The sequence below is a fragment of the Salvia splendens genome, chromosome 11 (genome assembly GCF_004379255.2).
Source record: "Salvia splendens isolate huo1 chromosome 11, SspV2, whole genome shotgun sequence".
NCBI classification, from domain to species: Eukaryota; Viridiplantae; Streptophyta; class Magnoliopsida; order Lamiales; family Lamiaceae; genus Salvia; species Salvia splendens.
Window position 1 is genome coordinate 34,172,166 of NC_056042.1, and position 21,107 is coordinate 34,193,272.

At 37.8% G+C, this 21,107-nt stretch overlaps 5 protein-coding genes across 8 annotated transcripts; 2 read left to right on the forward strand and 3 right to left on the reverse strand.

Moving 5' to 3' along the window:
* On the forward strand, window positions 1–360 carry LOC121754864 (classical arabinogalactan protein 5-like). The gene has a single exon (XM_042150156.1). It carries the CDS (start codon window positions 1–3, stop codon window positions 358–360), a length of 360 nt encoding a protein of 119 aa, XP_042006090.1.
* A 1,755-nt stretch (window positions 361–2,115) lies between these two features.
* LOC121753699 (blue copper protein-like) lies at window positions 2,116–3,709 on the reverse strand. Its single transcript, XM_042148939.1, has 2 exons — window positions 3,380–3,709; window positions 2,116–2,689 (listed from the first exon to the last, which is right to left on the reverse strand). Exons 1-2 carry the CDS (start codon window positions 3,540–3,542, stop codon window positions 2,274–2,276), a joined length of 579 nt encoding a protein of 192 aa, XP_042004873.1. The 5' UTR covers window positions 3,543–3,709; the 3' UTR covers window positions 2,116–2,273.
* Window positions 3,710–6,813: 3,104 nt separating this feature from the next.
* Window positions 6,814–9,915, reverse strand: LOC121756036 (28 kDa ribonucleoprotein, chloroplastic-like). 3 transcript variants are annotated; one of them, XM_042151490.1, is made up of 5 exons: window positions 9,486–9,915; window positions 9,286–9,384; window positions 8,309–8,593; window positions 8,105–8,231; window positions 6,814–7,161 (listed from the first exon to the last, which is right to left on the reverse strand). In XM_042151490.1, the coding sequence occupies exons 1-4, from the start codon at window positions 9,789–9,791 to the stop codon at window positions 8,121–8,123; spliced, it is 801 nt and encodes a 266-aa protein (XP_042007424.1). In that variant the 5' UTR covers window positions 9,792–9,915; the 3' UTR covers window positions 6,814–7,161; window positions 8,105–8,120. The 3 variants fall into 3 exon arrangements, with proteins under 3 accessions (XP_042007424.1, XP_042007426.1, XP_042007425.1); XM_042151492.1 differs by having other exon boundaries at window positions 6,814–7,171; XM_042151491.1 differs by having other exon boundaries at window positions 6,814–7,177.
* A 719-nt stretch (window positions 9,916–10,634) lies between these two features.
* LOC121754307 (centlein-like) lies at window positions 10,635–13,663 on the reverse strand. Of its 2 annotated transcripts, none has more exons than XM_042149688.1 (6): window positions 13,376–13,663; window positions 13,008–13,277; window positions 11,544–11,701; window positions 11,356–11,461; window positions 11,183–11,275; window positions 10,635–11,068 (listed from the first exon to the last, which is right to left on the reverse strand). In XM_042149688.1, the coding sequence occupies exons 1-6, from the start codon at window positions 13,565–13,567 to the stop codon at window positions 10,958–10,960; spliced, it is 930 nt and encodes a 309-aa protein (XP_042005622.1). In that variant the 5' UTR covers window positions 13,568–13,663; the 3' UTR covers window positions 10,635–10,957. The 2 variants fall into 2 exon arrangements, with proteins under 2 accessions (XP_042005622.1, XP_042005621.1); XM_042149687.1 differs by having other exon boundaries at window positions 10,635–11,071.
* Window positions 13,664–15,371: 1,708 nt separating this feature from the next.
* LOC121755194 (cryptochrome-1-like) lies at window positions 15,372–20,578 on the forward strand. Its single transcript, XM_042150482.1, has 5 exons — window positions 15,372–16,117; window positions 17,026–17,244; window positions 17,599–18,305; window positions 19,273–20,080; window positions 20,213–20,578. Exons 1-4 carry the CDS (start codon window positions 15,799–15,801, stop codon window positions 20,056–20,058), a joined length of 2,031 nt encoding a protein of 676 aa, XP_042006416.1. The 5' UTR covers window positions 15,372–15,798; the 3' UTR covers window positions 20,059–20,080; window positions 20,213–20,578.
* The last annotated feature ends 529 nt before the right edge of the window (window positions 20,579–21,107 follow it).

Below are 21,107 nucleotides of genomic sequence, written 5' to 3' on the forward strand. Positions count from 1 at the left end.
ATGGCCAAATTCTCCGCGATAATGTTGGTTCTGATCTCGGCATTGGTCGCCGGATCCGCTCTCGCTCAGTCCCCATCCGCCGCGCCTAAGGCTGCTCCGACCGCCGCACCGTTGGCTGCTCCGCCGAAGCAAGCTGTCGCTCCTTCTCCGCACGCATCTGCTCCGTCGTCGGCGCCTACGACCTCTTCTCCTCCCGCTCCTCCGAGCGATGGTCCAGCTGGATCTCCCGTTTCTCCTCCGTCCATCGCCAGCGCCCCTGGCGGTTCTGCTCCGGCGCCTCACTCAGCCGCCGCGTTGAACCGCGCTGCTGTCGCCGGATCCGCTGCTCTCGTGGTTTTATCGGCCGCTTTATTGATTTAGGTTGATTTATGTGCTACTGTTTATTTTTTGTTTTAATTTTATGTTTAGGGATTTGATTTAATTTGAATTGATTTTATTTATGATGTAATCATTAGATTATTTATGATTATGGATATTTACGTTTCAGGCATACTATTAGTTTAGATTTGTTAGCATTTATATGTGTTTTATTTTTATATTTCTCTAATCCAAAAAGAAAATATAATGAGATGTTAAATGTATTTTCTGTTAATATTGATTAGGAAAAGAGCGGAAAAGAGTTGATTTGTGGAAGCATCCATTATAAAACCTCATTTTCTTATTTAATGAAATTGAATATTTAGTTATCCTTATAGTAACTACTGGTATTATTTTTATGTTAACATTTATTTTTATAGTATATATTCAATTTGAATATTTGAATTATTCCACTATAAAGAAAAAGGCACATCCACCACCATCAGTGATGAACAAAGTTGGAGAATTGGGTGGGAATAAAGTGGCATGTGCACAAAGGTACTCTAATCTGTTACTACAATACCAAATGAATTAAATCAAAAGGAAATTACAACACGGAAAAAGAATAAATTATCTGAAATAGTAAAACTGAGTAGTCGAGGGAATCCTCTATTCGCAAGATGCCAAGAACTCGACGTGGCTGGTCGAGAAACTCAGTCCAAGTTCCGTGATTTTAGTTGTTGGGCCTTCTTGCAAAGGTTGCAAATAATAGGCCCAACAACCAACTTCATTCTAAACTCTATTTTGATCCAAAATAATTATCAAACTTCACCACATATGACTAGCACTTCATTTGTCGCTCACCAAATATTAATTTTGAAAAAAATACTAGTACATGTTAGAATTATATACCCACAAGTCACAACGTGGAATAATCTGCAACTAATTATTTCATATAAAATTAAATAAAAAGCCACCAAATTAGTTAAGAATCCTACAAAATCAAAACCAATCCCAAGTCAATATGGAACCCTACAGAGCTCAAAAATCAATTTTCCAACAAATAGTTCATTCTATAATATATTTGAAATTGAATATCAATAAAAATTCATGAACATGATGTGTAGACACCTATAATGGAAATGATGCATCGCATGTGTGGGGTTTCAAGTTTCAACATCCACAAAAATAATGTTTGATCATGTTTATGTGTGGGACTCTTTTTGCGTTCATCGCGGAGAGTGGCCAATGCAGAACTAATTTCAATGTTGTGCAATAAAGTTACAAGTATATAAAACAAAAACCCAAAAAAAATATTTGGAAGACTAGTGTTATAGACCCAATGTGCTATCTTTTCTCGTAGTTGGCTAGTCTTTTAGAAGCTCTATTATATGGTATGTAGTATTGATGATTTCATTTAGAGTCCGGACGACTCAGAGTGGTGGTCCACAGAGGTGGCTGGGAAAGTAGTTGGCCGTGAGTCATGACCAATGTAGTCGCCACTCTTGAGGGCATTTGAGAGCCAGTGACGACCCACAAAATAGTGGTCTAGTGAAGGAGCCAACCGTGATCAACAAGGACATTGATTTTTAAGGAGGAATTGTTGTACGAAGTTCTTCACCATGATAGTGACCAATGACCAAGTTTGAGGGCCAACTTGAAGTATTGGTCCACAGAACGTGACATGATAGAAGGAGTTAGTCGTAACCAATGATAACATTGACCCCTGAAAGAGGACTATTGTTACGAAGTTCTCATATTTGATGTGTAACAACGAGAATGAAAAGTGTATTAAAATCAAATACTACAAAGAAACCATAGAACAACTAAATGAGCATCATTAAAAAAAAAGAACATCCACATACAATATTACATGAGGCAAATTAAATAAAAATTACAATACATATTCATGAAAATAAATTAAAGTAGGAGCACTGCCTCTATCCTGGCTAGAGTAAAAATCCAAACTCCTCAAATCAAACCATAATCGCCACCGCAGAGATAAAGGCCAAAACCGCCGCCGCAGCCGGAGCAAATGCTGCGGCGGACGAAGGCTGTTCCGTGGAGGCGCCTCCGGTGGGGCTCGTAACAACGGTTGGAGGGGTCGTGGCGGTAGGGGTGGGGGTGGTGGATGGCGGAGAAGTGGTGGTGCCCGAAGGCGCCGCTTTGCTGCCGCCCTCGGTTGGCGTGGCTGCGGCCGCGGTGACGGCGAGCTTCATCCCGCCGCTGCAGTGGCCGGGGATGCCGCAAATGTAGTAGTGAGTGCCGGCGGCCTTTAGGGTTATGGAGGTGGCGCCGCTGCTGTCGGAGGTGATGGAGTTGCCGGTGGTGCACGATTCGTAGTCGCTCTTGGAGACTTCGTCCAGAGTGTGGCCGGATGCGTAGTTGAATACTGCAAGGATCGTGAAATTTGGATTTGTTTGCAATTATCTCGTGATGACTTTTTGGATGAAAAATTGTAATATAGTCAAAAAATTATACGTGAATGTCACAGCCTATGATAGTAAATTCAGTGTAAAAGAATGTCTTTTAGTTAAAAAAATATTAACTACTAGTATATATTATACACATGTGACTGGATATTTTCAATAATTGTGGATAAATCTAAACTTAATTAGTTGTTTTTCAGGCTTAGTTTTAATTTGATTATATTATATCAAATATAATTAATTTGAAGGCAATACATCAATAGAGGTCAGTAAAACTTTTCATAGTCCCATATTCATACTTTAGTTATCCTATATATTGTTTCCTTTTGTTTTAAAAATGTCAAACGCATTATAATTGTTGAGAAAAATATGAACTATTACTATAATATTATGCACACTTTTTAGTAATCTTGATGTTAATTAGTACTCTCCATGTAGATTAAATTATTTTCTAACATATAGTTAGTCTCAACTCAATTATATATTCAATGGAGACGGTGAAGCGCAACTTAGTTGGTAAGACGCTAAAATTTGAAATTCAAATAATTCAACTTATAAAACTTTGGGATATTTAGAAAATTACGAAACATCACACAGTTACATTATTCATTTATGAATATGAGACGAAACGAAGGGAGTAATAAATAACGTACCGAGGGTGTCGCCGACTTTGAAGGTCTTGTCCGTAGCCCAGTTGGTGTAGTCAGAACCCATAGACCAACCTGAGGTATCCCCAACTGTGTAAACCATAGCAGAAATCCCTCCAATTCCACAACACAAAGTCATCATCAACACCATCAACCCAAAATTTGCCATCTTTTTTTTTGGGTTAATTTCTAGTAAATAGAAGGATAATTCTTGGCTTCTTGGGTGCTTGTGGGTTTGATTAGCTTGTTTGGCTCAAGATTTATGCAAAATCTACTTATATATATATGAGGAGAGAGAGAGAGGGTTGAAATGGAGTTGTTTAATTGCTATGTAGCTTTATATGATTATTATTGGCTGTAAATTAAGGAGTTGTTTAGAAAATGGATGTAAAGTTGGTGAGCACTTTATACCTTTTCTTGGTCTTTTATATCTATTTCTATCGGTTTCATATGTTATATTCAAGCCATCGACTCACGTGATAGTAAATTTATTTTTTGAGAGAGAAGGATCCATTCACAAAAATTATTTTTCATACACGTGTTATAATACGCAATTGATATGAGATAAAAAGAGAAAAAGCAGGTAAGTATGAGTGAGGCTCCGTTTGGTATCACGGAATTGAGCATGCGGAATTGGAATTGGAGCTTCCAATTTCAAATTCAATGTTCGGCACCACAAAATATTTAGATTTGAAATTAAATTACAATTCTAATTCTTACCAATTCCACAATTTGAATTCCATATGAAAAGTAGATAATTGGAATTTCAAGGAATAATAAAATTGCAATTTCACACATATACACACCCATAGACACACCACACACACCTACACACACAGCAGCCCCCACTCACACCTGCACACACAGCCACACACACCACATACACACAGTCACACACACCCCTGCACACACACACCACATACACACAGTCACACACACACACACCCCTGCACATACAGTCACACCCCTGCACGCACACCCACACACACCTACACACACCCCTGCACACACACACACAGTCACACACACCTACACCCCTGCACATACACACACCTACACATTCCCACACACACACCTACACGGCTACACACACACACGACACACACACCCACCCCTGCACACACACAGCCCCCCACCTGCACACACAGTCACACACACCTACGCGCACACACACACCCCTGCCACACACAGTCACACACACCTACGCACACACACACCCCTGCCACACACACACACCTGCCCACACACATAACACACAGAGTCAGACACAGACACACTACATAATTTTTTTTGAATTCAAATTCTTATCAATTATCGTTTTACCGAACAAAGGATTTGACATTGAATCATAATTCAATTCTTTCTAATTCAATTCCGTAGAATTCTAATTCGAATTCAATTCCAATTCCGTGTACCGAACGGACCCTGAGGGATAGAGAGAATAGTGAGAAAGTTATCATAAATCGAAATTACACTAATTTTGGTGAATAGATCAAAATGAAAAATAATTGAAATGTTGGAATTTGGACGATAGAGAGGCTAAAATTGTAGAGGAAAAAGAAAAAAGAATAGCTGCAAAAATAGTTTAGGAAGAAAGAACAAGAATTAGTTCACAAAGAAGAAGACAACATAAGTCATAAAGTTATTCCATTGTAGTTTGTAATATTGTTTTGTAGTATATGTAAGAAAAAATTAAATCACTAGGGTCTATCAATATTTTTTCTGCGTTCGCTAGTTACTGTCAAAGCTCTCGAGCATTGCCTTGGTGTCGCAATACTGCCACGGCCCGGTGCACCCCAAAAACAAAGTTGGTGAGCACTTTATTTTCACCAACTCAATTATTAGAAGATTATAATACCATTAACACTATATATTTGTAAAGTTGGGAAAGTTGATCAACAAACAACCATATGTTTAAGTTAATCGAGTAGGAAATATGGAATCTTGATAAATATATTTGGTCATGATATGGCATGGGTACATTAGGTAATTACTTTATCTAGACTCTATTCATTTGACAACCAATTTTATAGGGTAGTTGAAATAACCCAATCCCTCTTTTTTTAGTATAAAGAAAGCTGTTTTTTTATTTAAAAAATAAATTAATTCCCAGTACAAATTGTTATAATTAGATTTTTGTGGTGACTGAAATCAACATGCTTATTAATAATGGCAACTCCTTACATTATATATAAACAATCAAAACTAGTTCAAATAATAAAAATGATGGAGAAAAGTGGGGTATTCCAAAGTTTCAATTCATATTACTAAATAGTTTCAATTCCAAAGTGGAGTATTAAATAAATACAAAACTAATAACAGAAAAAATTCAAATATTCATTGCAAAGGCATGCGCAGAAACAGTTCTTCAGCATGTATCATCACGCTCTACCACCAAAACACGATGTCTATCACATGAATTATTTTATTTTATTTTATTTTAATTGTTTTTTTTAAGTGTTCAACTTCGCAGTGCTCAAGGATTGTGAATAGTTTTCGGTTCTCGAAAGCATGCGAATAGTTTTTTGTGCTCGACATTGTAGATGGCCTAATCAAAGTAAAGAAAACAAAACAAAACAAAACAAAACAAAATAATTTTGTGGTAGATTATAATGGTTGGCCAACTTTATTGCCCATGTTCCATCAATTGAAATATAAGGTGAGAAGTTCGATGTGATTAAAAGGTAGATAATGTTGAGTTGTTATAGTATGTAATAATGAAATAGTAGGTGAAAAGAGCTTTTCATATAGCATTCTAGCCTCCAACACAATCATGATAAAGGGACAGAGAGGTTATGATAAATGTTGATTACTTACAAAAAATAATTGCAGCTTTTATCAGAAAGATTATCTTCGTTAAGCTTAAAATCATAAGAGCAATACGCACATACATTTGTTAGGAAAAATTAATATTGAAGGACATTAATAAATACTACTACTACTACTTTACTTATGAAAAATTTATTGAGGGGGAGAGGGGATTTCCATTAATATCGACGACTTCCATACAGTAACAGATCAAAAACATAAATTTGGAAGGTGAAAATAGTTTTTCGTCTGAGCAAAAAGAAAAAAATTTCAAATTAAATCTCAAAACAAAATCATTTGACCAATTATATTCCATGAAAAAAATGTCTTTCCAACTAATCTGTGCTTCATTGTCTATTCAGGAGTAGGATTTATCACTCCCTAATCCGTACATATTATACTATTAGTTACCAATTAAACTTTTATTAATATCTTTAATTAAAATTAAAATTAAAATTCATTATGGTGGGTGATTTACCTCTTTTAATGCAATAATATCCTACCTCCGTGGAAATGCATGGTTAAACCAGAACTACCTAATTGGCCTGGAATTGGACCTTCGGTTTCGATTTCAAAAGCGACGTAAACGGGCTGAAACGGACCAGCCTCTTAGAGCTTTGTAGTGCAGGCGATTCGTTTCAATATAATCAAACTTTGAAACCGACTGTTTCAAATCCGAAACCGGAAAAAAACAATAACACACTGCCGAATGAAACCTGGAAAACGGTAACTTACTGGACTGGCAGTTTCCAACCGGGCAGTACCTCTAACTCTCCCACTAGAGAGGGCATGAAATATTCAAAACTCATTTTTACTTCTTGAAATGATGGATCATTACACACCTCTAACTAAGTCACCCTTGTCGGAAATACAGTTATAGCAGTTAATACAGTTGCCCTCATACCTTCCTGCTCAATACTCCAATGCCGTTGTAATTACTTTACTTCATCCTCATCCTACTCAGCCTCACTTTATTCCACCTGGCAAGTCCTGTATCTGCATCAGCAACAACATATTTCTTGTATACATATATTTCAGTTTCTTTATTTCAGCATTTTTAATGAAATACATTCAAACATTTGAGCTGCAGAGACATTAAGTTGTTCGTTTAAAATGTTTACTGCTTCTGTTTGATTTCATTCAATCCTCAATCCTGGTCGATCCCCCACATATAAGCTTTAACATAGTAGTTTCAGTTTCCGTTCTTTGCTTGTATGTAAATACACAAACTTTCAACATTTTCTAATTTTTCCATGAACTTTATATTTTGAATATGAATACACGGACTTTGGACAGTTATCGTTTTTCCGCTAAACGAAAAATCAAAACAACGTTGTTTTGATTTCCAACCAGTTTCAATTTTTTTTGGTTGGGCGAATATCATAAAAGTCCAAAGTTAGTGTATTTGTATTCGAAAAATAAAGTTCGGAGGCAGAACCAAAAAATATTGAATGATCCTTTTCGAAATGCATGGATGCACTGAGATACAACAAACTTTGTAGAAAGATTTAGACAAAACAGGCATTAAAGCATAGCAGCAAAACTTAATTCGTACGCATATTAAGCAAGTGAAAAGCTAATCCTAGCCTTGGTTCATATGCAAAAAAAACATCTAGAGAAAGTTCGATTTAGGGTGTTTTCTATTCAGGATTAACAACAGATATGATTAATTATCCTTTCAACGAGATATGAATATAGCGAGTTATCTTAAATTGTAGATGGATCGAGGGCGTTAAGATATCCCAAGTTTCTAATATACTCCACAGATGCACAATAAAATCGCACAGGCACAGCAAAGGAATATTCTAATGGCTAGAATGAACATTTTCACCATGGAATCACCCACAGATGCATTCAAACACATTTAAAACAAAAATATACTACCAAGCTAAGTGAAAAACTCGAGTGCTCAAGAAACAAAACCTGACGTCTCTTCATGTTACTCAGAAGAGCTCGATTCACTTTCAGTTCCTGACTCGATAGCTGCCTTTGTTTCCGGCCTCAAGAATCTCTTGCTTGGTGCTATGCGTAAGGTTCTCCCCATAAACTCCTGAAACACAACAAGCATCACGATTTACGAACCACTCGACATTACTCAGTTTAATAAGCCACATTCACTATTTATACCTTTCCTTGCAATGCAACGAGTGCTGCATCAGCCTCTGCCTTAGTGTTGAAGGACACAAAGCCATAACCAGCTGATCGCTTAGGATTATCACGGAATATCACATCAGCAGAAACTGCATTAGCATTGTGAGCATTGAAGAACTCCTTGAGGTCCTTGGCCCTCGCCTGAAACGGCAGAAACGTGACAAACAAATTGTGCACTGGCTTAGGCCGCTGCGGGGAAGAGGGCTGCTTCGGCTTCTTCGGCTTAGCCCAATTAAGCTTCAACACTCTACCCCCATACTCCTACACCCCAAACACAATGAACTCGTTCACAATACAATGTTTATAATATCAAATCTATCATCACTAACCATTTAGTGATTTTATCATTTTTATCACAATCTTTCAAATTTATCAATGCTATCCCAACTTTTTTAAACTCACCATTTCTTTCATCAGAATTTCACACTAACAATTTGATTCGTGACATGACGTACTAGACCGATTATGTTGATTCTATCTCAAGATTTGAAATTTACCAATTTTATCCCATTTTTTCGAACTTATCTATACTATCTCAAAGTTTCATTTGAATTTCAATCTAAGAGTCGCGACGTAAAGTGCCCGAATGATTTTATCAGTTCTACCCCAATCATTGATACTTATCAACTCTACACCACATCTTTCAACTTATCATTTCTATACTAATTTTTCCTCGGAATCCAACTCTAAGAGTCATGATATGATGTGCACGAGGATGACCTATTACTTTGCTCCGGAAACTAAGTTGAATAAAAGGATACTTATTTTAAAAAAAAAACAATCATCTTTAAACTTGATAGGATAAAATTGATAAATTGAAATAGTTATGGCTATAATTCTCACCATTGCTAAATATTGGGATAGAATTGATAAAAGAACTAAAATTCGAGTATATCCAATCACTAATAAATCAGCATAATATTGGTGAAGGAATGAAATTCTTCTTGGCTTACCGAAGCTTCGAGACCGTTGAAAGCTGCAAGCGCTTCATCGGGTGAACCCATAGTCACAAACGCGAGACCTCTATTCCTCTCTTTATTATACATTGAAAACTGAATCAAAACACACACAAAAAAAAGAAGCAAAATTAAGCGAAAATCAGAGCCACAAAATATGATAAGTAATTGAATGTGAAATAGAAACGGAAACGCACCTCAATTTCAACAACGGTTCCGTACTGCTCGAAGAGCGGGCGGAGATCTTCCGCGGTGGACGTCCATGGAACATTCTGGACGAGCAGCCTCGTCGTGGAAAATTCCTCTTCAGATTCCGCGGCAATTTCCTTCGGCGATTCTGATTGGATAGAAGATAGGGCACGGAGCGGAGCGTTGAGGAATAGATGGAGATTGGATTTGCGAGGCCTGGCGGCGACGGAGAGAAGGAGACGGTGGTTGGGTAGCGGGAGATGAGTGTGGGAGGTGGCCGGAGGGGAGTATAGAACTCGAAATGCGGCGGCCATTGCTGGAGCTTGATGCTGTTGGAGGATTCAATTTGGTGATGGTGGGATTGATTGGAGTTCACTGGACTGGAGTGTTGCAGAAGAGCAAGAGAGGGTGAGGATAAGGGAGGGAAGAGATATTTGTTTTGGCGGCGAATTTAGATATACAGAAATCTAATATAATTGGAATTTTACTATATAAAACTAACAATTATCTAATAAAAATGGGTATACTATATAAAAATCACAAAAATTTAAAAAAATTACAAATTTTGTGATGTCACTTACAAAATTAATTAGAAAATTATGAAGTTTGGATTTAGTTGATATTAACTCATGGCGAAGTTTTTAATGAAACTATATTGATATGAAAATTGAGGGCATTGCGATAATTCAAACTCTGACATAGTAGATGAAGAAGAAACATAGACACTTATCCCTTCAGTTTTCATAAACATTGAATAAAGTTATTCTAGTAAATAAAATATTTGAGAATTAAAAAAAGTGAACTTTTCCTTTCATTTACTAATAGAATGAACTAATGAAATATAATGTCTACTTAGCCTTTTTAATGAATATGAAATGATATTTCTATTGACTGATAAATGGAAAAATGGGATTCGAAAGACTGCCTCCAATTGACGGACAAACTATAATGAAAATATGGGATTCCTACAGCCGGATGGGAAGAGTACAATTTATGATATCTCAAAAAAGCAATGTGATAAAATATAAATCACTGTTATAATTTCACCATGAGAATTAGAGTGTAAAACATGGCAATTCTCGAGTTACTATCAAATTTAGGATTAAAAAGTAGTATTACAAGAATGGAATTATGAGTTGTTAATAGAAAACATAAGAAACACAACAAATCTTCTTTCATTTACAAATCCACCATCAACATCTCGATTTAGTCTACAAATAACACACAAAGCAAAAATGAAGATGAAAAATGGCTCGAATTCTCCGGCAGTTCTCATGAGCTTTTTCGTGACACACTTAGTTGGTTCAAACGGCCGGACCGGCCAACTCAGGCCAGTTTTTTGCCAAAGCGCAATCACAAATGTACAATCACATGTACAAGCATCAAACATCATTGCTTCCTCCCCCCCAAAAAAAAGTTAGGAATTAGACAAATTCACAATCAAAAAGAGAAATTTCAAGATGAAATCTCTGGATTTACTTCATATGCAGTTAGATTGGAGTGGTGAGAGTGGCTGTCTCAGCATATTCACTTCACTTGAATCAATCTTCTTCTCCACTGGGCTACTCATCTTTGGGCTGCATTTTTTCTTCTGCTTTACACCACAAGAAATTAAATGCCATTAGTATATATATGTATATGAACATAATAATAATTACATAAATATGTAGTCACACACACCAAAACATTACATCTATCTTTATACCTTTGCAGAAGCAGTGCCTCCACTATAGCATTTCCTCATCAGCCTTTTATTCACCTCGTTCAGGGCATTGTTTTCTTCAAACAGAGCATTCACCTGAAAGTACAGCCATGTCTGATTATCGCAGGAGCACTTATAAAACAACAATCAACATCAAGCTGTACTGGTTTGCATACCTCATCTTCAGCTTTACGAAGGTTGATCGTTATATGGTCCTTGTCTTTCTCTAGATTTTCCACCTTTGCTGCTAATGCTATGACTTTCTGGGTTAAAGGACTCAAGCTGGATGGAATTTGAACTCCAGTCAGAGTCTGAAACAACATTAATATTCTAACTGAAATCACATTTTCAAAATGAATCCCACCTTGTCCACAATGTCAATAACTTGTTGCAAGCTTCAACTCCAGTATGTGCCTCCAAAAAGTTATGTGCAATTGGCAGAATGTCGTCCATGCCAAACATAGTAGTGAACAGTGAATTAAGTAAATGATGTTCTTCTGTATCATTGGTAGACTCGCCAACCTTTAGCCAACAAATTAGAGTCATTAGACATTATGTGTCAGTTTCAGGAGAATTTCAAGCTTAAACCAACGTAAAGATGTTTTCATAGTTCAATAGTAAACTCCCTCACAGATCTCACACACACATAGACATAATGATACTACAGAAAGAGTTAATGATATTTTATAACTAATTCATCATCCAGCTAAATTTTACAGCAGTAGTCACACTTGCAAAAAAACAAAATATAGTGGAATGCCACCGGAAATCATCCTTTACAAGCGGCTGAGAAGCAGCGCAATTAATAAGAGCATAGAACTGTACTGTGTAATTTCCATAGAAATTCAAACCAAACAAGTCCCTTACCGCCAATGAAACATAAAGATCTTTAAAATAAAAATGAAGCTGTCCAACAAAACACCTTGGGGACTACAAGTTTGATGCGACTATGAACATAAGAATAGAAAGTAAATTATGTATTAGGATGAACTGCTACCTAAAAAGATGAAATTTCAATTTTGAGGGATAGACATAGAGTTTGGAACTTCAGTACCATTGAATTGGCCTCCCAAAACGATGAACTAAATGTGCCCAAGAAGGCAAGAAAGAAAGAAAACATCTACCACTTCTGTCAAGTCTGGTTGGAGAGAGCAGCTAAAGGACTTTCAAGGGACTCCAAGTAATTTTCTAATAGGTCCTGAGTACGATATGTCAAAGTTATCTGCACTTAAGAGTTTATCAACATGAATTTAGTGTAAATGGGCAGATGAAACAATGAAAAATCCCTCAAAACATCACTGCATCACATTCTAAATTGCACCTTTCAACTAATAATAAGCCTATTCTTGATTGTTCGTCAAAAACATTACTTTGCGCGGACATTTTCTAGTAGGCATCCAATAGGCAATAAGTGAAGTAGGCAAGAAACCAGTACAGAATGAGGAAACTTGGGGAGTATAACCAGGAAGAGGTATATAGGAAGTGGCAGGTAAATAAAGGTGAGACGTTCCCAGGCTCGTAAAGAGGAGATCGGACTTGAAAGGTAGTAACAAAATGGACTTAACGCTTATAGCTCACCTTGATGGATTATCAACTCTATAAGACTGTAAACTAGGAAAATCTATCTGCGGTAACTCAGAAAAGCTTTTGAAGGAATCCAGCTGAATTATTTTTCAGAGCAGTGACATATGAAACCAACACAAATCTATTATCAAGTAAATCAGTACAAATATTTTTAAGCATATAAAAAGTAAATAGAGTTAGAACGAATCCACATATCAAAAAAGAAGAAATAAATCAGACGAAAATCAAGATATTAGAAAATTACCAGCTGCAGGGATCGACACTTGTAGGAATGCAACTCTTCCTCCAATATCTTTTTCTCCTCCTCTAAATCACGACTCCACACCTCAACTTCCTTGGCTCTCTCGTCTGCCTCGTTCGCAAAATCCATCAAAACTTCACGATCGTGATCGTAGAGCGAGCACTCCTTCTCCCACTCTTTGCGCGCTGCCAACAGATTAGAGCATTCCATCGCCAATTTCTGGTTTTCCTCAACAAATTTCTTCAATGCCACCGCGTTCATGCTCGCCTCAGCCTGAAGAACAGGAAGCACAAAATAATTAAAGTCTCCAAAAAAATGAAAATTCGAAACCGAAATTCGAGAAGAGGGGGTAGAAGCAGCAAAAAACAAACCCTGGATCGTTCGATTGTTTCATCTTTCTCTTTTAGCTTGGATTGCAGAGAGAGATACTGGCGACGGAGATGAAACTGCGACGCTTCGACCGCGCGAAGTTTAGAAAGAAGTGCGTCGGTGGAAATCGTCAGACCGACGCTGTGATCGATGGATTCTCGTATGTAATCATCAGCTTCTTGGGGGATTTCCATGGCGATAACAGAAGCTAGGGTTTCGAAATTGGATCTTCAACTACGCGATTTTGGAACTCAGAGAATTTGAAATGGGAGGGATTTTTTGTTTCTCAAAATAGCCGTTAGATTGAAGTCTTTCAAACTACTGTTTTGGAAATGATCCTAATATTAAAATACTCCGTAATAATTAATAATAGTAATAATTATTATAATAGTAATAATAATAAAGTAGTTTTGATGTTAAAATTAGGTTATTTTGCTCTTAATTCATAGTAGTAATTTTTAGGCATGGTTTTGCTTGCAGATTAATACACGTGCTAATTATCAAACCATAAATTTGAATTATTTGACATGATTGACTAATATTCTCACGAATATCATTGTTGACACAACATGCTGATTTAAGCCAAAACGACAGAGTGCTAACGAATTTCATTGCTGACACGACATGCTGATTTAAGCCAAACCGATAGATTGTAAACTTGTAGAGCTAATCATGCTAAGCTTTGGGTTGACGATTGTGGAGGGGTTGTAGTAACAAGACTTCAAGGTATCAATGTCTAGTTGGAAAATCAATCTATCTCGTATGTAGGTGGTCAAAGCTTAACTTGATGGACATGTAAAACGCGAAGACCTACTCTTGTAATTTGCCAATTCTTATTGTTATTAAAATGCATTCTTTCGTGTCACCCACCATGTGGTGGAGTGCACAAAAAACTTACTCTTGCAATTGGTTAGTGGCCCTAGCCTTTGGAGGATCTAGGCTCGATGCTTACATGTTTTGAGCTATCAAAAATGTGGAGGCCAAACATGCGTTGTAACATATCTTGTGGCTCGAATCAGATTATACATTTATTGTTGGCATGCTATCTTCTTGGGTTCATGGAGGTTCAAAGTTAGATGGTTACGGTGTACGTGTGTTATACTTGTTAATGAAATGAAATTTACCTCTCGTACCATTGTAGTTGAATTATTTCTTTTTATGACATCATTCGCAATCTCTAGGATGTTTTTTATATTGCTAACGACATCCTCTTTCAAGACCAATTTAGACCCAGCTTTCACTTTGATACTTTCTAATATGCATGCATGAATGCTCGTCAACGTCACACAAGCATCTCTATCATCTATACATGTTTGAACCAATCATTCCGCTAGGCCTAAGCTCCCACTCTTCTTCCGAGCCTCCGACACCGTTAAACTATGACCGTAAGTCCTTGTCTGCATCATCTTTTATCACATCAAAATAGAGGTATTAATTTACTGCAAAACAATCTCAATTAATTTTTAGAACACAGCAGACCTAAAACAAAGAGTGTTGATCCACAATTTGACTCAAACATTGCAAATGATGTAAGGAAAATCAATTATGGACCAAAACCAGAATCATCGATTTTGTTCCAAACCCGAAACCATTTGCTTGGAACTATCACGGTTCGATTTGGGTACCACATTCCATTAAACCAGAACCGACCATTTAAAAACCGGAATCGATCCTGGAACCGGTACCAGTTGGCCAGTGGCATTACTACAAATATCTAAATGAAAAGATGTTCAAATTCAATGTCTTGAAAAAGGTGAGCTCCAAAATCGCTTTCAAGTTTCAACTAATCAATAATTCGCCAAAAAAGGAAAAAACAGGAGATTAGATTTTATGTATCCAAGTGCATCTTTCACTAATTTGCTCAAACAGTGAAGGCATATAAATTTTACCTAAAGTGAATTCCACCCTGTCCTTGGTGGAAGGATCTAGGAAGGCAAGAGAAGGGCGTTTTGTTTTGTAGCAGAGGAAACAGGATCATGGATAAGAAACGAAGAAACATAAAAATATTGAAAACCCACAAAAAGTTGTGGCTGCAAATTCCCCTAGTTTTCTTCGAGCCCCACTATCTTCACCAATCGCATTCACTCCCTTGTTCTCTCTCTCTCTCAAAACTGAATGGTCTGCCTTTTGCCTTTTATTACTGCCTGCTTTGATAATTATACCATACTCCCATTATTAATTTTAGGGGAATCAAGTTTCAGTCGGAATTTAATTCCTCAGCACACGCTTGCTTGTAGTTAGGTTGTGTTGTCTGTCTGATTCTGATGTGTAGAAAAGGAGACGTCTTTAAGCATCTTCATCCCCCCTTATGTGAATTCAGCAATTGTGTATACCTAAATTAGGAAAAGCACCAGCTGAATTATGTGTGCTAGTGTGATTTGGGGGTTTTCTTGATTGAATTTTGTTGGGGGAGAGGGAGGGAGAGATGGGAGTGCCTGGAGGTGGATGTAGTGTAGTATGGTTCAGGAGAGATCTCCGGGTGGAGGATAACCCGGCTCTGGCGGCCGGGATGAGGGCGGGGGCGGTGGTGGCGGTGTTTGTGTGGGCGCCGGAGGAGGAGGGGCACTACTTCCCGGGGAGGGTGTCTAGGTGGTGGCTGAAGCATAGTTTGTCACACCTTGATGGCTCTTTGAGGAGCCTTGGCACTCCCCTCCTCACTAAGAGATCTACTGATAGTGTTTCTTCTCTTCTCGAGGTTATCAAGTTGACCGGTGCAGCTCAGCTGTTTTTCAACCATTTATATGGTTAGTCTATTTGAGAAATCATGTGTGTTGTTTAGATTGTTGTTTATTTGGTGTTGTTGTGTACTGATCAGGATGAGATTTGTATGAATGAATCCCAATTTGGGGTTTAGCACGTGTTTAGATCGAAAACATAGTTTTAGCATGTTCATGGGCATAATTATGACACCTTTATGTGGTTAGTCAGTTAGTCTATTTATTTAAGAAATCATATCTTTGTTTCCTATCATTATCTAGCCTAGAAAAGTGACCGTGTTTGTATTTATTTCTTTGTTTTTGGTATTATTGTGCTGCGCTCAGCATGAGATTTCTATGAACGAATCCTGATTTCGGATTTAGCAATGTTTAGTAATAGCTTATGTTTTTAGGCTCACTCTTCTTGGGTAAAACTTAGTTTTTAGCATGTTTATGGGGATAATTATGACACTTTTATATGGTTAGTCCATTTATTTAAGAAATCATATCTTTGTTTAGATTGTTTCCAATCATTATCTAACCTATAAAAAAAGTGACTGTGAAGTGTGTTCATATTTGTTTCTTTGTTTTTGGTGGTGTTGTGTTCTGATCAGTATGAAATTTCTATGAAAGAATCCGGAGATTGGTTTAGCAGTGGTCAGTTCATACTTTCAGGTCCCCTCTTGTGAGGGGAAAGCATAGTTTAAGCATGTGTATGTCCCGATTTATAAGACCTTTGTTGTTGTTGTGTATTGTACTGGTAGATCCTATATCACTTGAAAAGTGACCATATTTCTATGTTTTTTATATTTTTCTCCAGATCAGCACGAGATTTCTATGAATGAATCCCGATTTTGGATTTTGTAATTCTAACGGGTTTAATTCATTGAAATTCCACCCAATAAAACGGAAGAATTATAAAAAATTAACCTTGTTGTTGTGTGTTCTACTGTTAGATCCTATATCACTTGTAAGGGATCACCGGGTAAAGGAAGTCTTGACTGCCGAAGGCGTTAGTGTCCGTTCTTTCAATGCAGACTTGCTCTACGAACCATGGGAGATGCTTGACCAGGAAGGTCAACCATTCACTACTTTTTCTGGATTCTGGGACAGATGCCTCAGTATGCCTTATGATCCCGAAGCTCCTCTCCTCCCGCCTAAAAGGATTTTTCCCGGTACTACTCATTTTCACCCTAATTCTATATTTTCCATGCTTCAATTTGCAGCAGGAGTCTGAAATTTTTACATTATTATAAGAGGAATATTGTCAATATCGTCCTATTATTTGTTCAGAGCTGATTCGAAGCTTGCTTCGTGTTTAATTTGTAGTGAACTGCTATAGTTTCATTAGTGGTAGTAGCATCGTCAATGCCTCATCTAATTCACGTTATAAATCTTTCTGAGGTTTGTAGACATTGACGTTGGTTGAGATGTTAGTACTGAACGTGTCGATTCATCAAGGGGCTCTTCCAATTGTCTTTTTACGAGTTCCAGTCTAATATGATATTCTTGGTCTCAATTTCATCCAGGTGACGTGTCAAGATGCAATCCCGACACTTTAGTATTTGAAGATGAGTCAGAGAAAGGAAGCAATGCTCTTCTGGCACGGGCATGGTCCCCTGGCTGGAGCAATGCCGATAAAGCCCTCACAACCTTCTTAAATGGACCACTCATTGAGTACTCCAAGAATCGGCGAAAGGCTGATAGTGCCACAACCTCTTTTCTCTCCCCCCATCTGCATTTTGGGGAAGTCAGTGTTCGTAAGGTTTTCCATCTTGTTCGCATTAAGCAGGTTCTTTGGGCCAACGAAGGTAACAAAGCAGGTGAAGAGAGTGTTAATTTGTTCCTCAAAAGTATCGGGCTGAGGGAGTATTCCAGATACATAAGTTTCAACCATCCATACAGCCATGAAAGGCCGTTACTTGGCCACCTCAAGTATTTCCCTTGGGTCGTGGACGAGGGCTACTTCAAGGCATGGAGACAAGGTAGGACTGGATATCCGCTGGTGGATGCTGGTATGAGGGAGCTGTGGGCCACGGGATGGCTACATGATCGGATACGCGTTGTAGTCTCGAGTTTCTTTGTCAAGGTTCTGCAGCTGCCTTGGAGATGGGGAATGAAGTACTTCTGGGATACCCTGCTCGATGCAGATCTTGAGAGCGATGCCCTTGGTTGGCAATATATATCTGGAACACTTCCAGATGGTCGGGAGTTTGACCGTCTTGACAACCCTCAGGTCTGTACTCACAACTTTTCTTGATGCTTTTTCGATGCCTTCATGCTAAGTAGTGGATTCGAATTCTATAATTCTCCTTGCATCTACAAAGAGTGATTTTTATGGATTTTTTAGTTTCTTTCTTCAACATAAAATCATTGAAATCCTTCCACTAAATCCTCACCCCAGCTTAAATATTTTTGATTCAAATGTAACCTGAATCACTGGTTTGTTTGATATTAATTCAACGCAGACCTCCATTTGTTTTACTTCAGCCCATTTTAGGTCCTAAAAAATAGCTGGATTTATTCTACTTTTCGATTTTCCAATAGCGTTTCCCTACGCAATTCACATTTTTCTGTCGGAACGTTTAAATCATATCGTGTTTTTCTTATTGTTTTTGTATAGTCAGGATGCACTAAAAGAAAAGGTAAACCTTTAGAAAAAAAAATGAAAATTGACATAATAAAAACCCAATTTTATTTTCCTCCCCCACTCAAAGTGGCACATTTCTAAAATGGAAACACTACTCTCTACTTATTCTCGCTCATACTTTACTCCCTCTCTCTCTCCACTTAACAAACACTAAACAACACTGCATGAAATCTCGTTCTGAACAAGAATGTGTCACATTGAGTAGGATAGGGGGAGTAATTTATTATTCTAACTCTTTGTGAAGATTATAATTTTATGAATATGTAGTCGATGAACTTATTGGAAGCACAATATTTCTGTCAAAGAACAGAAAGGAGATTTTGCCAAGAGCCTCACGCTAAGCGAATTATGCTAGACAGATTTTACTACCATATTATTGTTAAAAAATAGAGAAAGCCTTTCTATTTTAGGCAACTGAGTTTGCTTGTATGTATATGCATATATAGATTTGCATTCTTGGGCAAGTAATTATTGACATCTGGTTAAAAACATTTAAAAACTGGTTTGATCCGATTGATGATTTGATAACTAAGTTTCTATTATCTTTTGATAGATTGAGGGCTACAAGTTTGATCCGAATGGAGAATATGTTCGAAGGTGGCTCCCCGAACTTGCTAGATTGCCGACAGAATGGATACATCATCCATGGAATGCGCCAGAAAGTGTGCTCCAAGCCGCTGGAATCGAACTTGGTTCTAATTACCCTCTTCCTATAGTCGAAATAGATTCTGCAAAAGCCCGGTTGGAAGAAGCACTTACACAAATGTGGCAGCTGGAAGGGGCTTCACAAACTGCGATCGAGAATGGAATGGAAGAGGGACTCGGAGACTCATCCGAATCCATTCCTATCGCCTTCCCTCCTGACACAAACATGGAGATGGACACTGAACCTATCCGAAACAATCCTCCGCATGCAACCATTCGTCGCTACGAGGATCAAATGGTACCAAGCATGACTTCTTCTTTCATCCGCGTCGAAGATGAAGAGACGTCCGTTGATCTCAGAAGCTCAGGCGATGACAACAGAGCTGAGGTCCCGTCAAATGTAAACACGGCAGAGGAGCCAAGAAGAGAGCCACACGGACACACTATTTTCCAGACAGACAGAACGAATGATGCTTTCCCGCAATTCAATTTCGCAAGAGTTCGTAGAAACTCTGAGGATTCAACAGCAGAATCATCCAGTACCACTAGAAGAGAGAGAGACGGTGGTGTAGTCCCAGTCTGGTCCCCCTCAAACTCCACATACTCCGATCAGTACCGGGGTGAGGACAACGGTATTGGCACCAGTTCGTCTTACTTGGCCAGACGTCCGCAGGCTCACCAGCTATTCAACTGATAATGCGGCTTTCTCAAAATGGGTAAAAGCTACAATCTTTGTACATTTTTCACCAACCATCACAATATGCCATATGAAAGATGCATAGGTTGTTGAGCTTTGAACGTTAGAAACTCCGTTCTCCTTTAACGGGGCCGCTTCTTGATAATTACAGATGTATAAACGAGATTCGACTCTCTGATGATGCGGCGTTCATAATAATTGTCTTGTTACTAAACAACACCTTAACCGCGAACGGTTGTTAAATAATCCGGGCAATGGATCGGGCTCCCACGATGTAAGAGGTTCGCCGTAGTTGCCTGTTGTTTTAGTACAATCTGCAACTATTCTAATTTGCTAGGTTGCTAAATGTGTATCTTGTATTGGATACCATGTATAGTATATCTGAATATGTTGTATCAACGTAGGAATGGGTTATGATTTGGTCATATATATGAAAGTGGGATAAATTGTTATGTATTAATCTTGTATATACTCAGGAGATGTCTTTTTTGTATTAATCTGTCACATTTCACCTTCATGATCTTGTTTTGGTGGTTATATGGTATCGGACCTTATTAATCGTTGGATCAATCATAATGCATAGGTGTGTTTGGTTTGATGGATTAGATAAGATTCAGCCTTTAAGGCGAAGTTCGGATGACATGACTAATATCATGAGATTATCCATCTAGGATTAAGTTGTGGGATTATTTTAGTTGGAGGGGGGAGGCTATGACTAATTATCATGAGACTATCCATCTAGGATTTAGTTGAAGAGTTCAATCTTATGAACCAAACATGATACATATTTAATCATGAGATTTAATCTTGCCAACCGAACACCCCCTATGAATGTTGTTTTGGTGGTTATATGGTATCTGACCGTACTAATCGTTGGATCAATCATAATGCTCAGGTGGGTTCAGTTTGATAGATTAGATAAGATTGAGTTTTATGTATGTTGTTGGTTGGTTATATGATATCCGACCTTATTAATTGTTGTATCAATCATAACACTCGAGATATGGTAGTTAAGGCCTGTAACTTAATCTTGTTACATAATCTCG